Source organism: Mauremys reevesii, linkage group 21, assembly GCF_016161935.1.
Source record: "Mauremys reevesii isolate NIE-2019 linkage group 21, ASM1616193v1, whole genome shotgun sequence".
In the NCBI taxonomy this organism is placed as follows: Eukaryota; Metazoa; Chordata; order Testudines; family Geoemydidae; genus Mauremys; species Mauremys reevesii.
This window is the reverse complement of record NC_052643.1, coordinates 9877809-9902686: the sequence shown is the minus strand read 5'-3', so window position 1 is coordinate 9902686 and position 24878 is coordinate 9877809. Positions and strand designations below refer to the sequence as shown.

Below are 24878 nucleotides of genomic sequence, written 5' to 3'. Positions count from 1 at the left end.
GAATAGTCTTGGCTTCTGGTGCTATGCCCTGGCAATTGGGCTGCATTCCTACCCCACTTAAATCAGAGGTTAAAGACTCAGACTCTATTCCTTGAGATGGAGGTTTGTTTTTTCCCCTTCTGAAGAGAGCGTTATCACCCCCTCTTCTATGAACTCTTCTTTTCTTTAAGGCTCCATTTCGAGATCACAATCGTCCAACTAAGCAGGGTTTGGAGACACTGCCTGATCAGGCTTGGCAGGTGATAGTTTGAAAATCATACTCATTAAAACAAAGTCCTTGTTCTGTTCCTTCTTAGCTTGTCTTACTTCAGTTTGTAATTTTTGAAAATATTACCGGTAGTTTGCGTTGGGATTACCCTATAAGTGGATGGAATCCAAAATGGTGGTTGATCCTACAGAACAGTGGATATTCCAGCTGCACCTTGCTGCATGGATCTGCCATACTTTTCAGAAGAGAGCAGTTAGAGCTCTATTTGCCTCCTGCAAATCTGAACCTACTGGTACTTCTGTTAATACCTAGCATTTACATGGCACTTTGAATCTTCAAAAAGCTGCACAGACGTTAACTAATTAACATTGAGAAGGTATGAATTACATTACATGTGGCTTTTAGCATATACGGTGGAATAAAAAGAAATGCACAAAAATATAGTGTCTATAAAATTCTGCCCACACACAGATTTTGCCCACACACAGATTTTGCCCGAAAGCTTCTCCTTTCCTCCTGAAATGGGGAGGATTGGCTGGGTTCACTCAAATTATTTCTCTACTTTTTTTTTTTTTAACAGAAGAGTTGATTACCACTGATAACTAGATGCTTTTCAAGCCACCTAACTTGGGGAATTGAGAGACTGACATAGTTTAGCAGTAAGAGCAAATAAACATCTCCACTAGCTTCCATAAATAAATTAGAAGATTTAAAAAACTCAGCTCTGCAATATGCATTTCAAATATGGAACTTAATCATCTGAAGAAAGTGTGTCAAAATTCCAGCTATACATTTACATTAGTAACTCTATTTTTGATGTAGAAGATGGCTTTGAGAGTAACCAGTTGGTGAACTTAACTGTCAGCTGGTGTCTCTTCATCTGCCCCTAGCATGGCAAAGCTTTAAGGAGTGCATACTAATTTAGTATTGCTCCATCCCCATCAAGTTATTGGGCCATCATTGCACTTTGTCAATAGTTCAGTTCTTTTTGGACTCTAAATCTGTACTTGTTATCAGAAGTGTTCTGAGAAAGAAGACCCCAGAAAACCCATAGAAAAAGCTAACACACGTTTTGAAGTGGTGTTATGGAGGCATAACTGTAACTCTGTGACCCTTTTCAGAATATGCCCTATTTTTGGCTACCTGTTACACATTAAATCTATACATTGAATATCGGAATCATGTTAAGATACAATAGTACTCCCTCAAATTCTGATAGATGGGACCATGTTGTATTATAACATGATTCCCCCAACACAGTACTTCTTGTGTGTAGGTGTGGAGCTAATTTATTGACACCCTCTCTGCATTGCAGCTGAAACTTTTCTAACAATAACCATATGGTTGTTTCTAGTGTAGGTCCCTGACCAAGTTGAATAGGGAATTTTTTTCTGACAATTTAGCCAAATTATGCCACAGTGCATATTGTCTCCCATACCATGGATTTAAAAATACAAAAATCCTTTTCCATATTGGACAAAGAAACTGCAAGAAACAAGGACGTCTGACAACTTCTCACTTAAACTAGTTTTACACCAGTGTAACTCCATTGAAGTCAGTGGAATTACTCCAGATGTACACTCATCTGTAGAAAGAGAATCTGGCCCAGCCCCATTTAAATAGCTATTGCTAACATGATTTGTTATAAAGTGTGGATTCAACCAGAAGTTGGTTTTTTAAAGCGTCGAGAAGGTGTTTTACTTACTTTAGTCTTCATTTTGACCAAATGAAGCAAAATGTTTTTTTCAAATTGTATTCTTCTGCAGACTGGCCTTACTTTTTCTGTTTAGATTTCCTCATGAAGTTGAAACTTGTGTCAAGGCTTCGAAATAGTTTGTGAAGACACTACTAAAACAAACCACTTGCAGAAAAAAATGACATAATCCTGGATCTGTTCTACTTCACTATCCACATTAACTTGAAAATGTGATACTGCCATAAGCATGGGAGAAGGTACTACAGATTTTAGTTGTAATGCTGGAACAGATCCAGTGCTAGAATTTAAAAATAGATTATCAATCTGGTTTTACACTTTTTACCTGAAACATAATACTATTTGGGGAATATCTTGTAAATAACAGATGGAAAACCCTACAGGAGTGGAATTCACTGCTGCTTTTATATTAAACGAGCAGGCTAATAATACCTTTTTCTTTGCTTGGTCTTCAAAGAGCCCAGTTATCAGCACACAAGTATAATACCACAGAACTGCTACAGTAACCATTTGTAATTTAATAATTTATTACTAGGCAAGACTTAATCTAACATCCCTGTCCCTGACCCAGTATCACCAGGCAGAAATTTTAGGAGTGTGCTGCACCTCTATATGGATGTCAGTAGCGCTCAGTCTGCTTTCAGTAGTTTGAATCCAAGGTTTATTCTGCATTAATATGAATTTTGTATGTGTATTTCTCCCTACACTCTAGAATGCTGGTGTGCATGCCTTCACATCAGAGAGAACCTGGCTGATTGGCACCCAGGTTTGCCTAGCCATGTTGCATAGCTGCACTTCAATTATTTTATCCTCACTGGTGCTGCGCTCATCTGTCTGAATATCTAGGATATCTGGGGCATATCCCATGGTTCTTTGTGCTTTAGTAAGTTGAGCCACACTGGTTCTTTCTCACTGAATTGTGGGAGAACTTGTTTGCCCTTCTTGGCGCACAGAGGGAATCATGGGACAACTATCAGTATTTGAATGGTCTTAGCCTGCATCCTCACTGCAAAGTGGGCAGGATACTACCCAAGCGAAAGCCTTACTTGGGGTTTAGACTATACTCCATGACTGGCCAGCTAGCGTGGGTTGAAAGCCCCACTGAACTCGGGTTGGAGGTTTTAGTGTGTGGAGGAGAACCAGCTTATGAGCAACACTCAGGTCACAGCCGAGGTTAAACTCTGCAATGAAGACTATAACTTTTGTGTTCATCTGAAGATAGATAAACAGATGGGGTTGGGAACTGTTGGGATGACATGGCAGTTTTTCTACAGCATATAGCACTGTCTTACACGTGATCAGAGTTTGATAGTGAGCTTAGTTCCTTGCTTGGGAAGGTGGACTGGGGTTGCACTGGTGGGACCCAGAGGTAGCCGTACCAGCTTGCCTCAGACAGGAGAGTTTGGTCACTGCAGACGGGAGCCCTGGCGAGGGAAATTCCTTTTTTCTTCCGACCCAACCCACAAAAGCAAAAATGGATTTGCATATAAATTGCTTTTGGTGCAAACTATTAGCTTGTGTGTGTGTGTCTGTGAGGGTGATCTGTCCACATGAGGGATGTGGGTCAGATGGATGGACACACAGTGATACCTATACATATCTAATAATATATCTATAAACGACTCCATGAACTTTAAAACTTGGCAACAATTTGCTGTGAGGCACTTCTTCTGATTTAGTCAGTCACTTTCTACAGCCCGAGGCTTGTTTTTGTTTTGTCTGTTAACAGCATATACATTATTTATTTGCTTTAGGATTAATTTTTAAAAACTGACTGACCTCACAAAGCTGGGAAATTGCATCAAAGCCCCAGTATGGATGACCTTGCTCTCACATTGATCACTTCAGGCATTTGCATTCAGTGCAATTTTTTGGAGGGAGAGAGATGGGAGAAGGGTGTTATTGAGCTGGATGAGTGTATTTGACATATCCACATTTCTTACCTGAGCATGTTGGAAAAGAAGGAAAAATTCCTGTAGCCCTCTTTTTGAGCTCTGGTGTAAATCACTGCCAACATGTAAATCTTTCTACTATGTAAACCTTGGTACAGTTAAAACATAGAATTACTACAGCTCCATATGTCACTCAGATGCACAGAGAACAAAGAGTTTATTTAAAATCAAACAGTGCTTTTCTTAGAGGGAACCCTGAGCATCTCACAGACATGAATTAAGCTTCCATTCTCTTGTTCATGCTGCAGGTAAGCATTCTTACCTCTACTTCTACAGACAGGGAAGAGGAAGTACAGACAGACAAACTTCCTGAGGCCATAGAGTAATTCAGTGGCAACAATATTTGTAATGCATTACCTGGAATCCTTAATAGCTGGATTAAGAAATGATTGCAAAAAACTACATGGACCTCACTGGATAATTATGTGGTGGCTTCCCATCTCTGCAGCACTAATCTGGTTATTGCTTTTCTTTAGGAGTAGCCCACCGAAGCCAGAGCAGCGAAGGAGTGAGTTCGCTCAGCAGTTCCCCATCTAACAGCCTTGAAACACAATCTCAGTCTCTCTCCCGATCCCAGAGCATGGATATTGATAGTGTCTCCTGTGAGAAAAGGTAAAGAACGCTGCTTATACTACCAGGCAGGTACTGCACTACAGGCCATCTAAATATGTACAAAGAAAATACACTCTTTATCTTCCACTCTCAGCCGTGTTAAAGGTCAAGTTTAAAATGTATTATTTCCTACAGTATATATTTTTCTTTGCCTGCTTAAGAAATTCAGTGTCATATTTCTTGTGTTTAAAGCGAACATAATATGAGAGGCAGACCCCAAAGACCCATTTACTGGCTAGTAACTTTTAATTGCCACATTTATGGATCTGGCTATTCCCGTGCATCTGTCCTATTTCCTGAGCAGTTTCCATTTAAGAGAACACTACTTCAGTCAGCATCTTCATAAAGAACTGTCTTTGGGTTTCCAGCAGTTAATGGGCTCTTCTGTTCTTTCCTCTTACAGTATGTCCCAGGTGGATGTAGATTCAGGAATAGAGAACATGGAGGTCGATGAGAGCGATCGCAGAGAGAAAAGGAGCCTGACTGATAAGGTTGGCTAGTCCCAGAGTCTCTTTCATCAGGCCAGATGTAGAAACTCTGTACTGTGACTTTTAGCTCTTGCATTTTATTAGCGAGCTTACTTGGATTATGCAACTTAATGTTGAAATTTAAAGCACGACTGTTTTGTTGTTTAATGTAATGCATGCTACTGTTTCATAAAGTATTAGATTTGTTTTACAAAGAGTTTGGCTTAGACTCAGTCTACTGCCTTTTACTTGTATTAGTGAGGCAGATGGACTAATAGATGAGCATTATGGTACTTGCTTTGCTCTCCTTAATTTTTCCGTGCAGATGTCTTGCTTTCCCTTTTACCTCTAGAAGTTTTAAATCAGACTTAGAGAAAGGTCCCTAATCAGAATCAATCTTTGGTAGGCCCCCCAAAGGATGTGGAACAATAGTCAGATTGGTGGAAGAACAATATACAGTATTTCTCTTAATCTGTCTTCCATTGGATCATTCACCTTTGTGCCACATAGATATTTTTGAGGGGAAGTACTCAGCCTTTAGGCTTCATCTGACTACTCTCCCTTCCTCAGATTCCCTGGTCAAACCTAAAAAAGACAGAACTCATGAGATAATGAACTTTTGTAGTAAGCAACTGGATGGTCTTAGAGTGTTTTCTGCACAATAGCTTCAGCAATCCAGTTGATGGACTCTGGAAAAATGCTCTCAAGAGACCTCGGAGGGAGATTATACCTTGCAATAAAAATAGTTTAAATCTGATTTTTCTGTGATGAGATTAGATCAAAGCAAACATTTGTTACAGGAAATAACTGATATAATTTTGAAGACCATGTTCTCCTTTGTAAAGCACTTTCAGATCTCCTAATGAAAAGCATTATATGAGTTAGGTATTATTATCAATTATTATTTATTACAAAAGAGAGAAAGAAGAGCAGCTAGCTCTCCCACCCATCTAGACAAGGGATGGGACCCGGAAGAGCAGAACGGGGGAACCAGATCCAAAGATCAGATTCACTCCAAAGTTATCACTTGACTCTGGGTCCGATGATAGAAATGCGGCCTTAATGTGGGTGTGGAGAGGCTTCCGCCACCATTTTTGCAGTGCTCCTTCTAAGGGTTTGGTTACACTTGCAGCTGTACAGCGCTGGGAGTTAAAGCTGTCTTCGTACAGCTGTGTAGGGAAAGCGCTGCAGTGTGGCCACACTGACAGCTACCAGCGCTGCAGTGTGGCCACATTTGCAGCATTTGCAGTGGTGTTGGGAGTGGTGCATTATGGGCAGCTATCCCAGGGTTAAAGTGGCTGCAACGTGCTTTTCAAAAGAGGGGGGTGGGGTGGAGTGTGACAGGGAGCGTGGAGGAGAGAGAGAGAGAGAGTGGATTTTTGGAGCTGACACTGTCAGCTCCCTGCCTTGCAAGTTCTAAGGACTTGAAGATACACAGCACTAACCTTCAATAATTTTAAAAGTTTTGACCCCTCCCCCCACCCCTCTCTCATTCACTAAATGCAAATAGCCTTCAGACCAGATAAGCAGCTGCTCCAAAACAGACCCCCACTCCGGGCTGCTTCTCTCCTCAAGCAAACACTAGGGGATCCCCCCTCCCTGCCTCTGCTCGAGCGAACAGTAGCTGTGTTTGTTTTTTAGATAAGCAGCTCCGGGAGCCCCGAGTTCACAACAAAACAAAGAGAGGCATCACAACAAAACAAAGAGTGTTAGCTTTACTTAAAAAGCATTATGGGAAGGTTCCGGAGGTCAGTTACAGCATAGTAAGATTAATCACTGTTTACAGTGGCACCCCCAGCGCTGCAAGAGCAGCGCTATAGTCGTTATTCCCCAGGCCGAGGTGGAGTACAGCCAGCGCTGTAGCCAGGGAGATACAGCGCTGTATGTGCCTTGCCAGTGTGGACGGGGAGTAGTTACAGCACAGTAAAGCCACCACCAGCGCTGTAACTCTCAAGTGTAGCCAAGCCCTAAGCCTTTGTTTACCTCTGCACTTTCAGTAATAAGCTCAGTTGGTGAAAGTCTGGCTTCGAGCCATGTTGCAATAACCCTGATGCAGAACTTATTTTTCTGAGCAGTCGCTGGTTGCAAGCCAGGCGGTCAAACAGCTTCCATTGTGCTGCTGTGAAATAAGTAGTTTCAAATCAAGGGCGGCTTGAATGGGGGAGCTCAGTGGAGAGTACGAAGAAGCTTTGCAAACTTGGCTTGATTCCTCTTTAGCCTTCTGACTACTCTGAGTGAATGAATTGGAAAGGAGGCACCCCAAACCCAATTTATAAGTAGGAAATTTCCTTGCCTTCCTTCTGCATGCAAAATGTGGGCATTATTTTAGAATAACTTCAATATTTTGATATCAGTATTGAAGCCTTTTTGTTTGTATGAAAAGGAAGCAGAAGAGTTTGGGGTTTAGTTCCCTTTAGGGTCTTGTGTTGTGTGAAATAGAAATAGTACCAGTTTAATTTTACATGCCTTACGGTTGTTAATTGAATTCACACTAAGTTATTGTATCCTGCCCAGGCTTCTAGATTATTTGAGGTCCGTAGTCCTGTGTATTGTTTCTTGGCTGCAGAGGAGGGATGGAAAAATGGGAAACAATAGTGGTAGATAACTTCTGTGGGAGTGGTAAGGAAAGTGAGGCAATCCCTGCTGGATCTTGAGTGCTAACCTGTCAGATTTTTTTTATTATTTTTCAGTTTTTTTCCCGTTTGAATTTTCTCCCTCCTCTGCCAACCTTTCTTTTTTAAAGAGAACAACTTCTTCAGAAGATACTGACTTATCCTGATCCTTTTTAAAAAGCTCAATATCAGCTGAATACCTGATGTGTTCTCTCTCTGATAACTATCCCATACTCTTCCAGGAGAATGGGCTTTGATCCAACAGGCATTTTCCATCTCTTAACTGGTATGGCTTAAAATCACATTTGCTGGGGTTTTGTCATTGTGATATGATCTGGCCCTTTTACTTTGTGTAATTGACAAATTTAGCATGTATTGGAAACTGATGTACGGTAAAATGAGAACAAAGGCATATGTGTTCAAGCTATTCCAATGCAGACCACCTCAGGTGAATTGTATTGCTTAAGTCAGTAGCTGCAGTTGTTGCCATTAAAAAGTCAGCATTTGCCGACAAGAAGGAAAGAGAATAGAAAAGATGGCAACAAGTGTGTTGGGTTGTGGTGTGATGGAACCACAATTTGAGGACTTCAGTAACTCAGACATAGATTAAGAATTTGTTACAGGAGTGGGTGGGTGAGATTCTGTGGCCTGCATTGTGCAGGAGGTCAGACTAGATGATCATAATGGTCCCTTCTGACCTTAAAGTCTATGAGTCTATGGAATAAGGAAGAGTGGGATGAGGATGGTCCAGTCACCAATCCAGTGACCAGTGTGTCCCAACAAAAGGTGTTTGGGAACTGGTGGAACGTGCCCTACATCATAGAGCTCCAAGTGCAGGGTTCTTGCTGGGAAGTGTTAGAGAAAAAAAGATAATTTTAGGCAGAAACCACTGACCTTTATGCAACAAGTATTTTCAGTGTTCTTGAGTGATGCTTATGTCTAATTACAGTTAGCCATGCCAGCCATGATGGAGAACAAAGATTGCTGGTTGTATATATGTTCTGGAAAGGTTTTTAAACACCTCAATCCCTCCCTTTTTGCAGATGACGATTATTTGAAACTTGCTTCCCTTATTTCTTGAGCTACTTTTCCATCTATGCTTCCCAAAATCTGGCATTACCTTTGTAAAACCACTGTAATTCATTCCTTGTGTTGGCAATTATTTATGGTGACAACTTTTTGAGGGGAGTAACTGCAGAGAAGCTTGTTTTGCCTTGGAATTGAATATAGTTAACATGACTTTACTAAGTGAGGGGAGGAGAGGAATGAGGCAGACCCTTGAGTACTTTGTCCTGCTCTTTCCTCTTTCTAAAGAGAGGCAAAGCCTTGGGGCTGGGTGAAACAAAAGCTAAATCGAGCAAGCAGCAGTTTGTAAGAGCTCTCCCCAAGTGTTATGACCAAAAGTTTTCACTTGGTACCAGGATTAATTTTCTCAGTTTATTTTTTTTCTTGTATTCTCTGTTTGACAAAGTACTTATTAACTATGCTGGGACCTATTTACATTCACTCAGGTCTCATCTAGCAACTGGAAATCCCCAGTTGCTTCCAGGCATCACAGTGTGCAAACTGCAATGTCAATTACAGTGGAACTTCCGTGTAGAATTAAGTTTTTTAAGAGATGCTGACTTGTGCCGTGGGACTGCTCCTACTCCCATTGAAGTCAATGGAAGTACTCCCACTGACTTCAAAGAGTTGGGATCTGGCCATGAATAAAGAGCATTCCTCTGTATTTAACCTTCTGCAAGCCAGCTAACTGGAAATGGTTTTTAACTGCGGTATGGACACAATTATTTTTGTTGGTCTTTTTTTGGTAAAACAAAGATTGGGATTAAAAAGAGGGGAAAATCTTTAGGTTTTCTTTTTGAGATGAAATCTTAAAAAATGGAGGTCCTGTCTGCTCTGGGTAGACGTTAAATAAAATTTAAAATCAACATAGAACTCCTTGTAAAAGTAGAGTTGCGCCAGTATCCAGGCTAAAATTTTTCTTCCTCCCACACTATTTTCTAGTATGATGTATGCCAGTTGCTTTGCACCATATAGGTGTGTGATATCATTTCATTTCTCCTATAACTCTTTGTATAATTTTTTCTTTTTGAAATATTTTCTGATCCTGGTATGACTGTCCTTTCATAAGCACACATAATCTGCTATCAGAATCTAGTTGTGGCTTTCAAACTGACATGCAAGAAGCCTTGCAGAACGTTTTCTTTACAGAATCAATGGATAATAAGTGTTGGATTTTGTTTGTCCTGTTTCCTTTTGCCACCAGAGCTGATTTAAGGTGTCGTATTGTGCCTGTTGAAATTTTGACTTGCATAAGCCAAACCAAAATGAATGCAAAAAATGTTTCCCTCTTCCCTCAACAAGGAGCCTCCATCAGGATCTGAAGTATCCGAGGAGCAGGCCTTACAGCTGGTCTGTAAGATCTTCAGAGTATCCTGGAAGGACCGAGACAGAGACGTCATCTTCCTCACTTCGTTCTCTGAGCAATTTAAGCAGAACCCAAAAGAAGGTAGGAACTTCAGCTGTTCCCATTGTGCTAGTTAGGGTATGAAAGAACAAATTGGAGGAGTCATGTCATCATTTTCAAACATTAAGATGGTGTGGCTGACTTGTTGTCCAGCTTCATCTCTAGCTTTTTGTTCGGCTGCAGTCATATAACTGATGCTGCAGTGATGCTTGAGCTTTTCTGGCTGCATTCTTTGCTTGATGCAGAAGTTATTGAGCACAAAATACATTTGTCATCAGCAGATGCCGTTACAATGGGGCCACAATACATGGACAAAGGCAAGATCCTGCAAGGTGCTGAGCACCAGCAACTCCCATTAAAGTCAACTGCCTTAACAAAATTGATCAATCTGTTATTGGGAAACTATTGTGCCAGCGTTGCCATGCTTATGAATCTTTCAGGAACCCTTTTAAATTGAAGTATTCAGTATTGCATTATAATAGATATGGCTGCTGTTCATTTGATAAAACTAAGGAAGTCTGCTATCTCTTTATTAGGTTGATTGTCATTTTGTCAGATATAAATGACCGATTACTAGATACCAAAACACTTCATTGCTAATTTAAACTTGTGTTTGCTTTTCCTTGTGACATTCTGTGACCTAATTCAACAAAAGAAAGGAAAATACAAGAGAGTTTAAAAAGAAAATTATCTGTAATGTCCACAATAATGACATTAGACCATGCACAGTTCTTTGCATTTTCCACAAACCTTGAGCTTGCATGTTGCTGTTTTCTCAAAACCTGAGATGATAGAGACCAAATGATAATTTTTTTGTTAAAATAAAGTAACCTAGTCTATTGCTATCGGCAACAATAGCATTTAATTTATGGAAATAGAAGAAAATGTTTTGGTTGGGTTAACCACCGAGGTCCCTCAGGAGAATCCTCATCACCACAACGGTCCCTAATTTTCTTGCTGTCCTCTTCAGTGTTCTCAGATTTTAAGGACTTGATTGGCCAGATTTTAATGGAAGTTCTGATGATGTCCACCCAGTCGAGGGACGAAAACCCATTTGCCAGCCTGACAGCCACATCCCAGCCAATTGCAGCAGCTGCCCGGTCACCTGACAGAAATCTGATTCTAAACACTGGCTCTAACCCAGGAACAAGTCCTATATTCTGTAATGTGGGCTCCTTTGGTTCCAGCTCTTTATCCAGGTAACTTTGGGTACACTAGAATGTTGATTTTGTAAGTGTTGGTAAGGGTGAGCCTTAGGCTTGATTTACACTTGAAAGGTAGATTGACATAACAGTAGCTCAAGGAGTGTGAAAAATGACACTCCCCTTATGTAGCCATTCCGGCTTAACCTCTGGTGTAGACCCTGATAGCTCAACAGAAGAATGCTTCTGTCAACCTTGCTACCGCAAAGCGATGGAGTTACTACAGTGACAGAATAACCCCTTCCATTGCTGTAGTGCCTAACTATGGGGTTACAGCAGCATAGCTACAGTGCCATAGTTATGCTTCTGTAGTGTAAACAAATCCAGAGTTCTTGCATTTAATGTCCTCTGCTTCATATGGGCTTAGAAATGCCACAAAAGCAGCAAGTATAGAGGATTAAAAATATGCTTCATCCTGCTGCACCAGCATGTTCTTCCGCCTTCTTGACTGGACTTCTGTGGTTAAATCCACATTCGGTAATGAAGGCCAGATCCTCAACTGATGTAAATTGATACAGCTCCATTGAAGAGAAATGGATATAAACTAGCTATCAACAAGATTAGGCTTGAAATTAGACAAAGGTTTCTAACCATCAGAGAAGTGAAGTTCTGGAGCAGCCTTCCAAAGGGAGTAGTGGGGACAAAAAAATCTAACTGGCATCAAGACTGAACTTGATAAGTGTGTGGAGGGGGAGGTATGATGGGATAGTCTACAGTGGCATGTAGCTGATCTGTGGCAGCAAATATCTCCAACAGCCAGTCATGGGACACTATATGAGAAGGGCTCTGAGTTGCAGAGAATTCCTTCCCAGCTGCGTAGTTGGTAGGTCTTGCCCATATGCTCAGGGTCCAACCAATCCCCATACGTGGGGTTGGGAAGGAATTTTCCCCTACGTCAGATTGGCAGAGACACTGGGGTTTTTTTTCACCTTCCTCTGCAGCATGAGGAATGATCACTTTCCGATTTAAACTAGTGTAAATGGTGGATTCTCTGTAACTTAGTCTTTAAATCATGATTTAAGGACATCAGTAACTCAGCCAGAAGTGAGGGGTCTATTGCAGGAGTGAGTGGTCAAGGTTCTGTGGACTGCACTGTGCAGGAGGTCAGACTACTAGATAATCATGGTAGTCCCTTCTGACTTTTAGAATCTGAGTCTATGAAGTAATTGGAGCCTCACTGACTTAAGAGCCAGATCCTCACCTGGGTTAACTGTTAAATGTATAATCCAAGCAATGAAATCGATACATTGTTTAAATATTGCAAATAGCCTAAAATGAGAATCAGTAGGTAAAAGCATTGTATGTGATGTTTTACGTGGACTATTCATATACTGATTGGTTAATAGTAGTAGGGTGTTTCTGTTGTTCATTTTGTCTCTCTTGCCCTTCTTCTATGTATCCTAAATGGCTGCTTTTTTTCCTTTTCCCACTTTAATTGATTTAGTCTCTATGGGACTAGTCCAGCTCCTAGTAACCATTTCTCAAGCCATGTGCCAATGACTGGTTCATCTGTTACCCCACCAGCCAGTTCACTTGCCATCACATCTGTGCCTTCCATTTCTGTCAGCCCTCATCTCACAGCAGCAAGTCCTTCTGGAGTCCAGCCCTCCTCTCCGAGGTACCACCCATATACCATCACCCACCCCTGGGGCTTTTCAGCTTCTCATATCCCACGCTCCTTGAATATCTCCATCCCAGCTAGCTCACCAAGTCCTCCAGTCATGGCTACCAGTCCTCAAGCTGTGACAGTCAGCTCGTCCAGACAGAGGCCCACAACAATGGGCCCACCTTTGTCCACTGCTTTGCCCGGTACCTTGAGCAGGCGTTCTTCTTTCCTAAACAGGATTCCATCTAGGTAATTCCCAAGCACAAACAGTATCTATTACATATGCAGTGCAGGGTGTGGTGCATTTATGCCGTTTGGAAGAACTTGTCTCTGTACTGAGCTCACTCTACTTACCTAGTGTTGATTTTTCTGTTGGTGTTGAGCTAATACGTTGACTTGCTAATATATTGACTTGCTAACAAGCCCTGGCTGCCAAAGTACTAAACCTTTTTCTGTAGGTATTTGATATTTAACGTAATTGGCATAAAGGTAGCAATATCGTTATATATTTCCCCTTCCTTTTATTCTCCTCCCCCTCCCCCCCCCCCCCCCGCTGGTAAACTCTCTTCCTTTGGTTTAAATTGCAGTTCAGTCACTCATGCTGGATAGTCTATCAAAGAGGTCTCCTGCTTTGTAATTAACTTGGTGTAGATCTTCAGTTGGTTTGTTGAATGCTCTTGCTTGCTGGAGTATGTCAGATTTGACAGATTTAAATGATAGATTAGTGTCTCTTTGTCAGCAAAGACAGGTACTAACTACTGTGCTGGCCCTCCGCTAGCTGCTTCCAGGATCCCCCGCCTCTGCAGGAGGGAGAAACCAACAAACAACCTTTTTGGTGCTCTCATTTTGCTCTGCAAATGCTGTGGTTCAGTTGAGCAGCTCAGAGCTCTGATCTTTAGTATTCAGTGAGATCGAAGGGCTTCCATTTATGCTGTAATTTTTCTAAAGACTCTCGTTTACTTCATTAGTTGTGTATGAATGTTTTTATTTTGGTATGTGAATAGCTCATAGTCAGTAGCGTCATAGAGCATGTTAGCTTAATTTTGATTTTTCTAATGTCATGGATTGTATTAACCATTGTTTGCTGCATGTTTAGGATGACTTTTGACAGATAATTTATAAAGGAGAACTATAGCAGTTTTACTTTTCCTGCTGTCTTTTCATTTTTAAAATCTGTTTTGTTCTCTGATGGCCTTTTTTGCTTTTGTTGCGGTAGTATATACGACAACCCTTTCTCCCTCCTCTTCCTTGCCGTTTCTGATGTGTCTGGGGACAGTAGTGATGAAGAAAACGAAGATGGTGATTTTTCTTGTGTCCAGTTTGGGTCCAGGTATTGGAGAAATAGAATGTAACTTGCATGTTTGGGTGCTCTAGGAACTAACAGTTTGTGGAGCTTTAAGCGTTCTTCAGTGGCACTTTGGAAATAAGTAAAGGAGGAGATAACTTGTACAGGTCTTAATGGGAGATGAAGGATAAACATACATAATGAGTCCTACTTAACCAGTTCTTTTTTAAAAAGAGATGACTCAGAATAAAGGAAATGTTAGTCATGTTGCCCTTCAGGTTTAATGACCACAAAGTCTGAAACAGACATGTAAGTGGAACTCCTTACTGGATGCATGATATGAGGAATATTGCTCATCAAAAACTACATCCTTTAAAGTCAGTGCTACCTCCTGCACAAACCCTTCTTCTGAATACTTGAAAATGAGGACAGAGGTTAGTGGAGAGTAAAAGACAGAGCCAGATCCTCAACTGATATAAATTGGTGCAGTTCCGTTGAAGTTAATGGAGCTACAGCAATTTACTCCAACTGAGCATCTGTCCTCTAATCTGTGAAGCACATGTTACCTGATTCTCAAGTGCACAAGTAGAAATCAGCAGCCGGTGGAGATGGGGTGGTGAAGACTGATACAGTTGGGACAAAGTTGGGGAGAAAGAGATCAAAGACATGGCCATCCCATTGTGAATTTCTTCAGTTTATATGGCACTGAAATGAGAATGGATATATTCACTGCATGTGAAGATTAGCCTTGCGAATATATTATACTTCGTTGAATATTGAATGGGCCAGGCAGGAGATGCTTCTAGGAATGACAGTGAAGGGTAGGATCTTCTGTGTATGTGTAGCTGGAGAATAACAGCAAATGGCTGAATGTGTATCCCAGTCTCTCAACTTCCTTTGAAACATTTTTGCTGTAGGATGCAACTTCTGAAATGAAAAAAATAAACAACTCCCTGAATGCGTGTTGCTCAGTTCTAGGTGATCTGTGTTCCTGATCTGGCTCTGGTGATATTGGTTCCATTATTCCCATTAAAAAATATCTACAAGAAACATATTTGTCATCTATTCTTTTCTTTTGCACTTAGCCAAATTAGAAGATGGGTATGGGAATAGTATATGGGAAGCATGCCTTTTGGAGAAGGGGAGTTCTTTGGAAAATAGCTCTATAACATTTCTAGCATATTGAGTACTTTACACCCATCTTCAGTTTCCTGACCCAAGCTGATGGTGGCCAGCTGCTGATCAGTCTTAGGATACTGTAAAGGCTTCGTCATAGCAATAAAAATCTAATCATGATGCTTGCAACGTTGTGCTTATTATCTCGTGTATTCCAGATAGAGTGCTTATATCTTGAGTATAACAAAGAGCAATGAGACTTTTTAAAAGGAGAATTTATTCTGAATATTAATTTTAAAAAATTCCTAAATTAAGGATATCTAATTAGGATTTGAAGTATTCCTCCCAAGAGAAGCAGGTGGAAGCACCCACTGCTTGGGACTTCTAAAACTAGACTAGACGCAGAACTGGAAAGTGCCATGTAGGGAGAAATCCAGTCCTGCACAGGAGCGGAGGAAAGTCCTACAAGACCTTTCCAGCTCTTATGTCTGTGGTTGTCCATGGTGGAACATTAGAACATAACTATTGTGACAAAGTTAAAAGCTGTAGATTTAATAAATAGTTGTTGGAAGATTCTCAGAGAGGTGAGTTGAATAAACTCCTATCTTCCAATCCACACTGAGTGATTTCAGGAGAAATATTTTATTCAGATTAAAGTTTTGCAGTTTATGTACAGGGAATTCTGTGTTATTTTCACCCTTTGCATTAATTTCAAAACTTACACCTGTGCTATGGAAAACATACCCCAGATGTCAGTTAACACAATTTGTGCAGTGTAATATCTTATGAGACTGCCATGCTTCAGGTGGCTTTGCTGTATGTTATGTCCTGACGTTTTAACTGACTGTAGTGGAATATCAGTTTAAAGTATGAACATGAAAATCCAACGTTTATGCAACAACTTTCATTTTGAAAGTTCCAAAGCACTTTGCCTGTGTAATAAACATATACAGCTGTGCATAGGAATCATTTCAGCCATTGCTGAAATGAAGTTGCCTATAAAGTAACTAACTGTGGCATGAAAAACCTTTTTTGAAAAGAAGTTGATATTGTACAAATAAAGGTGGTGATTTTCAGGCTGGAGGTGAGAAATTCCAAGTACCAGAAAGAGACTACATGGAGAAAAGCATTTGTATGTGTAGTTTTACGCTGGATCAAAGCTTGAACCAACAACATGTCAGTAGGGCTAAACTGATTATTGGGGTGGAGATGTTAGCAATGAGAGACAGACGGTATGTCTACACGGCAAATAAAAACCACGGCTGGCCCATGCCAGTTGACTCAGGCTTGTGGGACTGTTTCATTGCTGTGTAGACTTCTGCGTTGGAGCCTGAGCTCTGAGACCCTCCTACTCCACAGGGTCCTAGAGCCTGGGCTCCAGCCCAAACCCTGGGTCTCTGGGTATGTCTACATAGCAGTGAAACAGCCATGCAGCCTGAGCCCCATGAACCCAAGTCGGCTGGTATGGGCCAGCTGCGGGTTTTTGTTTGCTGTGTAGACATACCCAGAAACCCTGAGAAATGGCCTTGTGAAGAATAGCTGTTTGACCACCCATATTAAAAGTTTTTTTTTAAACTTGTTATATATGGTGACTATATAGTTGTAAACTACTTTTATAAACAGATTTGGATGTTACATAAAATTGCCAAGTTTAAATTGGAGAGAAAGAAAGACTTGGGATGGAGGATCAAGGAGAAAGGGGTTCTGTTCCTGTGTCTGTCATGGATTTCCTGTGTAACCTTGGGCAAGTCACCTCATCTCTCATTTTTCATGTCTGTAAAATAGAGGGTGGTGATGAATGCCTTTCCCAAAGCAATAAATATGAGACACCATCAGAGCTAGAGGTATCAAAAAGGAGGTGCTGGTATTAGTTGATAACCTAAGGCACCACATGTGGTTGTCAGGACCAGGTGGTATATCCAAGAATTCTGACAGAACAAAAGAATGCAGTGTCTGAGCTGCTAATGAAAACAACCAGTCTCCTAAAAGTGAGCTGTTATATTGGAGAGCTGGAGGGAAGTAAATGGGGAACCTATCTTAAAAAAACAAAACATGCAGCCACCAGAATCCAGTTTACTTACATAAACTTACACTACTTATTTATGGATTTACTTATGGGGAGGAGGAAACGACTTACACTTCTGTGATTCAGAGAATTACAGCCCAGTAAACGTCGCTTCAGTCCCAGCCAAACTATGTGAAATTGTAACTTAAAAATAAAATTCTGTTGCATGATATAATAGGGAGAAACTAGCATGGCTTCTGTGACTGATTATATTAACCAAATGTGTGTGCTCGAAAAATCTGAATAAAAAATTATACCAAAAAAGTGTGATTGTGGTTGAATTTACAGTAGATGCCGAAGAGAGAATGTGAAGCAGCTGTATGGAGGGGTTTTGTTACTTTTTCAGTGTTGCTGGTCAGATAACTTGGGAACCATAAAAAAGAGTGCAGGAGTAGGGTACAAGTAGCTAGAAGCATCACTGCTTGAAGACTGGCTGCTTCACCTCTGTAATCCACAATTTGAGAATCACTTTTATAAAGGCCCATTAGCGTTACATGCCTTTACCATCTGTCAAACATCTGCTCCGTCTTGATCCCCCTTTAGGAATTGCATTAGGCTGCTTGCTGAGCAAGCAGAGAATGTGAGTCATGTGAGAATACGGTCCTATCCCGAGATCTGGACAAAAACATTTAGCAACTTCTGCTCAGGTCACACAAACAAACTTACTTTTACAGGTCTTGTCTGCATGAGTGTGGTGTGTTGGGATGGGGTTTTCTGCTACAAAGAAGTTATTTAATAGAAAAAGTTGGGAGCATGCAAGACATTGGTAGAAGAGGGATATACATCTTGATTTTCTTTTTTTCCATTTTTTTTAAAGTGTGGGAGGCTCTGCTGGAGCAAGTGCTTGTGATTCCTGCAGTGACCATTTCAGCATTGAAACTTGTAAGGAGACAGAGATGCTGAACTACCTCATTGAGTGTTTTGACAGAGTTGGAATAGAGGAGAGAAAAGCACCAAAGGTATTGTAGAGAAGGGTAAAGCCATATTTGCAACAGCACTGAGTCTCGAACTGTCTTCTCTTACTTTATGTTGCCTAGAGGGGAAAGATAGTTTGCAGCAGATAGCTCTATAAAAGCTTTGTGAGAAGTTTTGTTTTGTAAATCTCACTACTGAGATTCCTGTTTGGCCTTTTTAAGTTTGTGTTCAGAACCCCCATCTGTGTTAGTTGGATATCTGTAAAATTGACATTGTTTTGGGGACTGACATGTATCTATCTATTCCCTTTCCTTTGCTTTAAATTGTTTGTTACACACAGAACCACATCTCTAAGACCAGCAGCCTTTGCTGTTAACGTAAAACTAAACTTCTCCCTTGTAGACAACAGTGGAATGGAAAATATTTAGTTCAGCTCATTAAATGTAATCTGAAGAATCTTTAGCTGGAAATATGCCATCAATGCCATCTGTTTGCTTAGATTGCATGAATGCAGAAGTTGTTCGCTGCATTTCCTATGTCTTATCTATGAAAGTTTTCATTCTGCATCAAAATGATTTTTTTATTCTTCTTAGATGTGTAGCCAGCCAGCAGTTAGCCAGTTACTGAGCAACATCCGATCACAGTGCATTTCCCATGCTGCTTTGGTGCTACAGGGATCCTTAACACAACCAAGGTGAGTAAAGTTGATGTTGGTCATGAAATAGACACACATTTAACACAGAATTTGTATATCTACAGAAGTAGATAAAAATTGAGTAAAATCAGCTACAGAAATGGGACACCTTTTCAGTAAATATGTATAGTATGTACCATTACATACATACAAAATGGGAAATGACTGCCTATGAAGGAGTACTGCGAAAAGGGATCTGGGGAGTCATAGTGGACCACAAGCTAAATATGAGTCAACAGTGTAACACGGTTGCAAAAAAAGTGAACATCATTCTGGGATGTATTAGCAGGAGTGTTATAAGCAAGATAAGAGAAATAATTCTTCTGCTCTACTCTGCACTGATTAAGCCTCAACTAAAGTATCGTGTCCCATTCTGGGTGCCACATTGCAGGAAAGATGTGGATAAATTGGAGAAAGTCCAGAGAAGAGCAACAAAAATGATTAAAGGTCTAGAAAACATGATTGAAAAAAATTGGGTTGGTTTAGTCTAGAAAAGAAGACTGAGAGGGGACATAACAGTTTTCAAGAACATAAAAGGTTGATACAAGGAGGAGGGAGAAAATTGTTCTTCTTAACCTCTGAGGATAGGACAAGAAGCAGTGGGCTATCATTGCAGCAAGGGAGGTTAGGTTGGACATTAGGAAAAACTTTGTAACTGTCAGGGTGGTTGAGCACTGGAATAAATTGCCTACAGAGGTTGTGGAATCTCCATCGTTGGAGGTTTTTAAGAGCAGGTTAGAGAAACACCTGTCAGGAATGGTCTGTATAATACTTAATCCTGCCATGAGTGCAGAGGACTAGATTAGATGACCTCTTGAGGTCCCTTCCAGTTCTATGATTCTATGATTACAGTGGCTCAGGGTTTGTCTACATGGGAAGATATACCAGTATAAATGAAGGTGTGAATTTAAACTGCTGTAATTCCACCAATATGACCCTCATGTGGACACTCCTATTCGAGTATAGGAGTGCATTTATCTAGTTCAGTTTGTCACTTTGAAAGCAGTTTAAGCTAAACCAAAAAAGTCACCTTTACTCTGGAGTAAGTGTGTCCACATGGGGATTTATATTGGTAGCACTTCTGGTATAGACAAGCCCTAAGTATTTAAAGGGACATGTCATAGTAGAACACTGACCTGATTTTGTTTCCTATTTGTTAAAATCCAAGTAATTTACGAGTATCTATTCAAAACAAATGCTTCAATAAGCTTCTCCAAAATGTGAGCCACCCACTTATATAGATGAACAACCCTAGAGTAACAACTATGTTTTTGTGTGTAATAGAGAAAAAGGCACCATTCAGTTTCAAGTTCATAGGGTGTGCTTACAAAAAGTAAGTGTTAATTTGGAAAATACTATGACTTCCACCTTTCCTTAAAGTTGGAAAAATGAACAGGTTGAGATTAGTGGAACAAACCTAATGCTTTTGCTTCACTGGGATGAGCCTAACAAAGGGTTTTTTCAGTATAGAGAGGTAGAGGGGAGAACCAATTAATTTAAATAGGACATAGTTTTCTTCAAACCACATTAGACCAAAGTGGGGTTTTGGCAGCAGCATCCCCTGAAGAATTATCTTTGTAGAAGGACTTGGGGAGATTTGGTTAGTTGCTTCTGAAAGAAGTAATTGTCTCAGTTATGACATTCCATTATCGGGGTGTATCAGTAAATGTGAGACCAGTTGTTTTTTCTGAAAGATGTCTCCTCTTCCCCCCCCCCCCCGCCTTTTTTTTTTTTAATATGAATAAAGGTCTTTGCAGCAGCAGTCTCTGTTGGTACCATACATGCTGTGTAGGAATCTTCCATTTGGCTTCATCCAAGAATTGGTGAGAACAACTCACCAGGATGAAGAGATGTTTAAACAGGTAAGAGGCTTGTTCAACTTGCAAGTATTAGCATACTCTACAACTTAGTGTCTGAACTATCCGAGGGAGTGGCTGTCCAACTCTTTGTTCTGCAGACCACATTCTGAGACCACAGTTTGAGAATCATTGCTCCCTGGACTGGCAAGTAATTAAGCAACTGGGGGAGTTTGCTGTCTCTCTCTCCTTTCACTTGTTAAAGGGATTCAAAAAGAATGACTGAACTCTGTATGAAGTTTTACTCAAAGTAAGCAAATCTATAAATCTATAGATTTGTTGTGTAAAGAAGATTCTGTAATAAGCAGCACTTTTTAATAAAACGTTGAAGCATACTACCTGAATCTTTTTTGCATACAGTAGTATCCCATTGTAAGGCTTTGTCTTGGACTGTCACTTTTCAGATCGTTCTATCCAAATTTCCCTGATCCATAAAAGGGCAAACTTCCCAAATCACACATTGAGAAATGTTAGTTTTTGTCCATCTTGCCAAGGACAGAGTGAATTAATAGTTTGCATCTATAACACTTTCACCCCAAGGATTTATAAGCACTTTACAAATATTAATTAAGGCTTCACAACACCCCTCTAAGATAGGGAACCATTATTATCCCCCGTTAGAAATGAAGATGCTGAGACAGAGTGTAAACAACTTGCCCTAGATGTCAGGGTGGGTCAGAGGGAGAGCCAGAAATTGGAATCCAGTTCTCCTGATTCATAGTCCTGTACTTTAATTACTAGGCCACACTTCTGCTTCATAATTTAATGCCAAAGCAGGTCAGTCAGGTTATTACTGGCTCTAATTAGTGCACCCGTGATTTACTCACAGCAAAGCAGCACTCAGAATGGTATGAAATCTCTAGTATCTTTAGAATATGGTTCTCAAAGTGCAGAGAAGAAGATTTGGAGAGGTACACAGCAGGGCTGGGGCCAGCTCCCATGGAGGGCAGGGAGGGAGCACCACATTTCCAGCCCTGCTTCACCTCCAGGCCCAGCTACTCCCCCATCCCCGTTTCCGCCCCCAGCTCTGCCTTTAGCCCGGGCCCCGCTGCTGAGGAAGCCTTGGCTGTGCTGTAACAGAGGTGGGGTGTGGACAAATTGTATACTAGTGACCGGGGGGCATGGCTGGAAAAGTTTGAGCACCACCGCTTTAGAAAATGTAGAGAAATTCTTATCTTGTATTAACTCCTGAAAATTATACTGATATAAATGAGGAGCAAATGCAACAACACCAATAGGAACTGGCTTTTGGAAAGAAGTATTTGATCACTACAAATGCCTCTGCTTTTAAGTAACGTGCTCATGTGAATGAGAGTCCAGAAGAAATATTATCGGTCCTATCTGGAATTAAATATCAATTTGCAGAGTTAAATTTACGTGTTAACTCTTATTTGGGCTCTTATTATCAGAGTGCTTTGACCTGGAGTGTGTTTAAGATACTGTGAGTATCTGTACATTGCAACTGGGAGCTTGGGTAGACTATCACGTGTTAACTGTACTCAAGCTAGCCACTCAAGTTCAGATCCATAGGGTTGGGCGGGCTTGTACTCAGGTGGCTAGCCCATGCTATTTTTAGCATTACTTGGGGGAAATTCTGCACCAAAAAATTAAAAATTCTGCACATAATATTTTCAAGTTCTGCACAATTCTGCATATTTTATTTGTCAAAATGACACAATATAATCACACCGGTTTCAATTATCTTTGGTAATTTATTTCAAAATACCTGTCAGCAAGTACGTCTGTAACAATACAGACGACAAAAAAGATTCAGAAAATGTGTTTTGACAAATAGATTCCTTACTAGTCATATTAATACAGAACTTGGAGTAATAATTCATTTAAACTACAATACAGAACCATATTTCCCACATCCTTCAGAAGCAGTGCAAATGCTTGGGGGAGTCGGGGTAAGGGAGGAGCTGAGGGAGAGGGAAGTAATTGCTTGAAAGGAGCCTGGATGTGAACGTGGAAGGTTGTTGGGGATGGGTGAGGAAAAGTATGGAACAGGTTTTGTTCGGGGGGGGGTGGGGCGGGACTGTTGGGGAGCTTCCCCCATGCAGACCCTGGTTGACCGTAGCCTCTCCCATTCAGTCAGGCACATCTGCCCTGTCCACATGTGCTCCTGCACCCATATGTGTCCTTGCACCGCCCGTCCACGTGTCTCTCTACCCCCTCCCCATGTCTCTGTGCGCTCACTCAACAATTCCCCTGTCCCTATGTGTCCCTCCATGCCTTCCCCCTGTAGCTCTGTACCCCGTCCCCCTCTGCCCATGTGCCCAGGGGCGGCTCTAGGCACCAGCAAACCAAGCTGTTGCCTAGGGCGGCCAAATCTAGGGGGCGGCAGGCTGGCCCGGTGGACCTGCCGCAGTTATGCCTGCGGGAGGTCCACCGGAGCCGCGGGATGACCGGACCTGCCGCAGGCATGACTGCGGAGGGGGCGCTGGTCCCGCGGCTCGGCTGGACCTCCCGCAGGCATGACTGCGGCAGCTCAAACGGAGCCGCCGGACCCGCGAACCGTCCGCAGCCGTGCCCGCGGGAGGTCCGCTGTTCCCGCGGCTCCGGTGGAGCTCCCGCAGTCATGCCTGCGGCAGGTCCGCTCGTCCTGGGGCTCCGGTGGACCTGCCGCGGGAGCTCAACCGGAGCCGCGGGAAGAGGGGACCCGCCGCGGGACCGAGGAAGGGCGGCGCAACACACCACGCTGCCTGGGGCAGCCTATTTTCTAGAGCCGCCCCTGCATGTGCCCCTGCACCTTCCTCCCCCCCCCCCCCATGACCCTGTGCCTCCACTCCCATTCAGCCCCTGCCCCAGTCTGTCCTCCACTAGCCCTTATGAGCCCCATAGCCTCTGTCTCCTGACCTGGCTCCTGCAAAGAAGGCTCTTTCTCTTCTCTAGCTGGCTGGGAGCGGCTGTTGTGACTTATCACCAAAGTGCCCACTAGTGGGCAAAAGGCAGAACTGCAGCAAGATTTCTGCTGAAGCTTTTTTCTGCACAAAAAATAAAAAATATGCATGCCTAATTAATTATGTGCATGTGCAGTAGTGCAGAATTCCCCCAGGAGTATAGCCTGCTTGCTTGAGCAGAGCTAGCATGTATCTGTCTACCCAGGTTGGGAGGCACACACCAGCTTCAGTGTAGACCAGGGGTAGGCAACCTATGGCACGGGTGCCAAAGGCAGCATGCAAGCTGATTTTCAGTGGCACTCTCATTGCCAGGGTCCTGGCCACCAGTCCAGGGGGCTCTGCATTTTAATTTAATTTTAAATGAAGCTTCTTCAACGTTGTAAATAAGGTTTTTAATTTACATACAACAATAGTTTAGTTCTATATTATAGACTTTTAGAAAGAGACCTTCTAAAAATGTTAAAATGTATTAGTGGCATGCGAAACCTTAAATTGGAGTGAATAAATGAAGACTCGGCACAGCACTTGCCGACCCCTGGTGTAGACATACCCTACAGGGAATGGTTCTGGAACATGGTTAAGATCAAGATTGGAACCATGCCCTTAACTGGATTAGGGAACAGCCTTGTTGTAACCAGATTCCTTAACACAATTTGATGATATTTGTATATCTTTATCCAAGAGACCCAGTACAGTTCTATTTGGGTTCCAGTGGTCACTCCTGTATTTTGTAAAACAAATATTTGATTTTTATTCCAGAAGGAAAAATTCGATAATGTGTGATTGGGCCCTTGTAATTGGGTGTTGTTACTTCTTGGTTAATCATTTCCTCCCTTCTTCCTTCCTCCTTTGCAGTCTCAGTGACTCCTGCTGTTTTGCCTATCACAGTATTAAAATTTACCGACACAGGCACAAAATCTACTTGCCCAGAAAATACTATTCCGCTGTATATAATCACTATTCACTCCAAGTCAGTGGGTCAATGGAGTACTGCAAGGCTGGGCTATCAAGCTGTTAAAGGAAGCCCCAGACCCATTCTTCTTGGCAATAATCTCTCTTGTATTTTTATATTTTTATACATGATTTCTACCTGTGGAGAGTTTGCTAGATCAAGTCCCTAATCTTGTTGTGGCTTTACCATTGTTGATCAGCTGCAGTGTGTCTGTATGTTCCACTAGCTCTATGACCAAGTCCAGATTAG

The 24878-nt window shown here is 41.6% G+C and overlaps 1 protein-coding gene across 4 annotated transcripts in view; it reads left to right on the top strand.

The window, feature by feature from the left end:
* UBE4B (ubiquitination factor E4B) overlaps window positions 1-24878 on the top strand; it is a 66369-nt gene that overhangs the window by 18120 nt on the left and 23371 nt on the right. For 2 of the 4 annotated variants that reach the window (XM_039509248.1, XM_039509249.1), the window contains exons 3-10: window positions 4351-4486; window positions 4890-4977; window positions 9933-10077; window positions 11006-11234; window positions 12682-12855; window positions 18127-18268; window positions 18818-18918; window positions 20666-20780. In XM_039509248.1, the coding sequence (XP_039365182.1) occupies window positions 4351-4486; window positions 4890-4977; window positions 9933-10077; window positions 11006-11234; window positions 12682-12855; window positions 18127-18268; window positions 18818-18918; window positions 20666-20780 (1130 nt within the window). Of the gene's footprint in view, window positions 1-4350; window positions 4487-4889; window positions 4978-9932; window positions 10078-11005; window positions 11235-12681; window positions 13093-14059; window positions 14174-18126; window positions 18269-18817; window positions 18919-20665; window positions 20781-24878 lie in introns of all 4 variants that reach the window. The other 2 variants (XM_039509247.1, XM_039509250.1) reach the window with 2 other exon arrangements.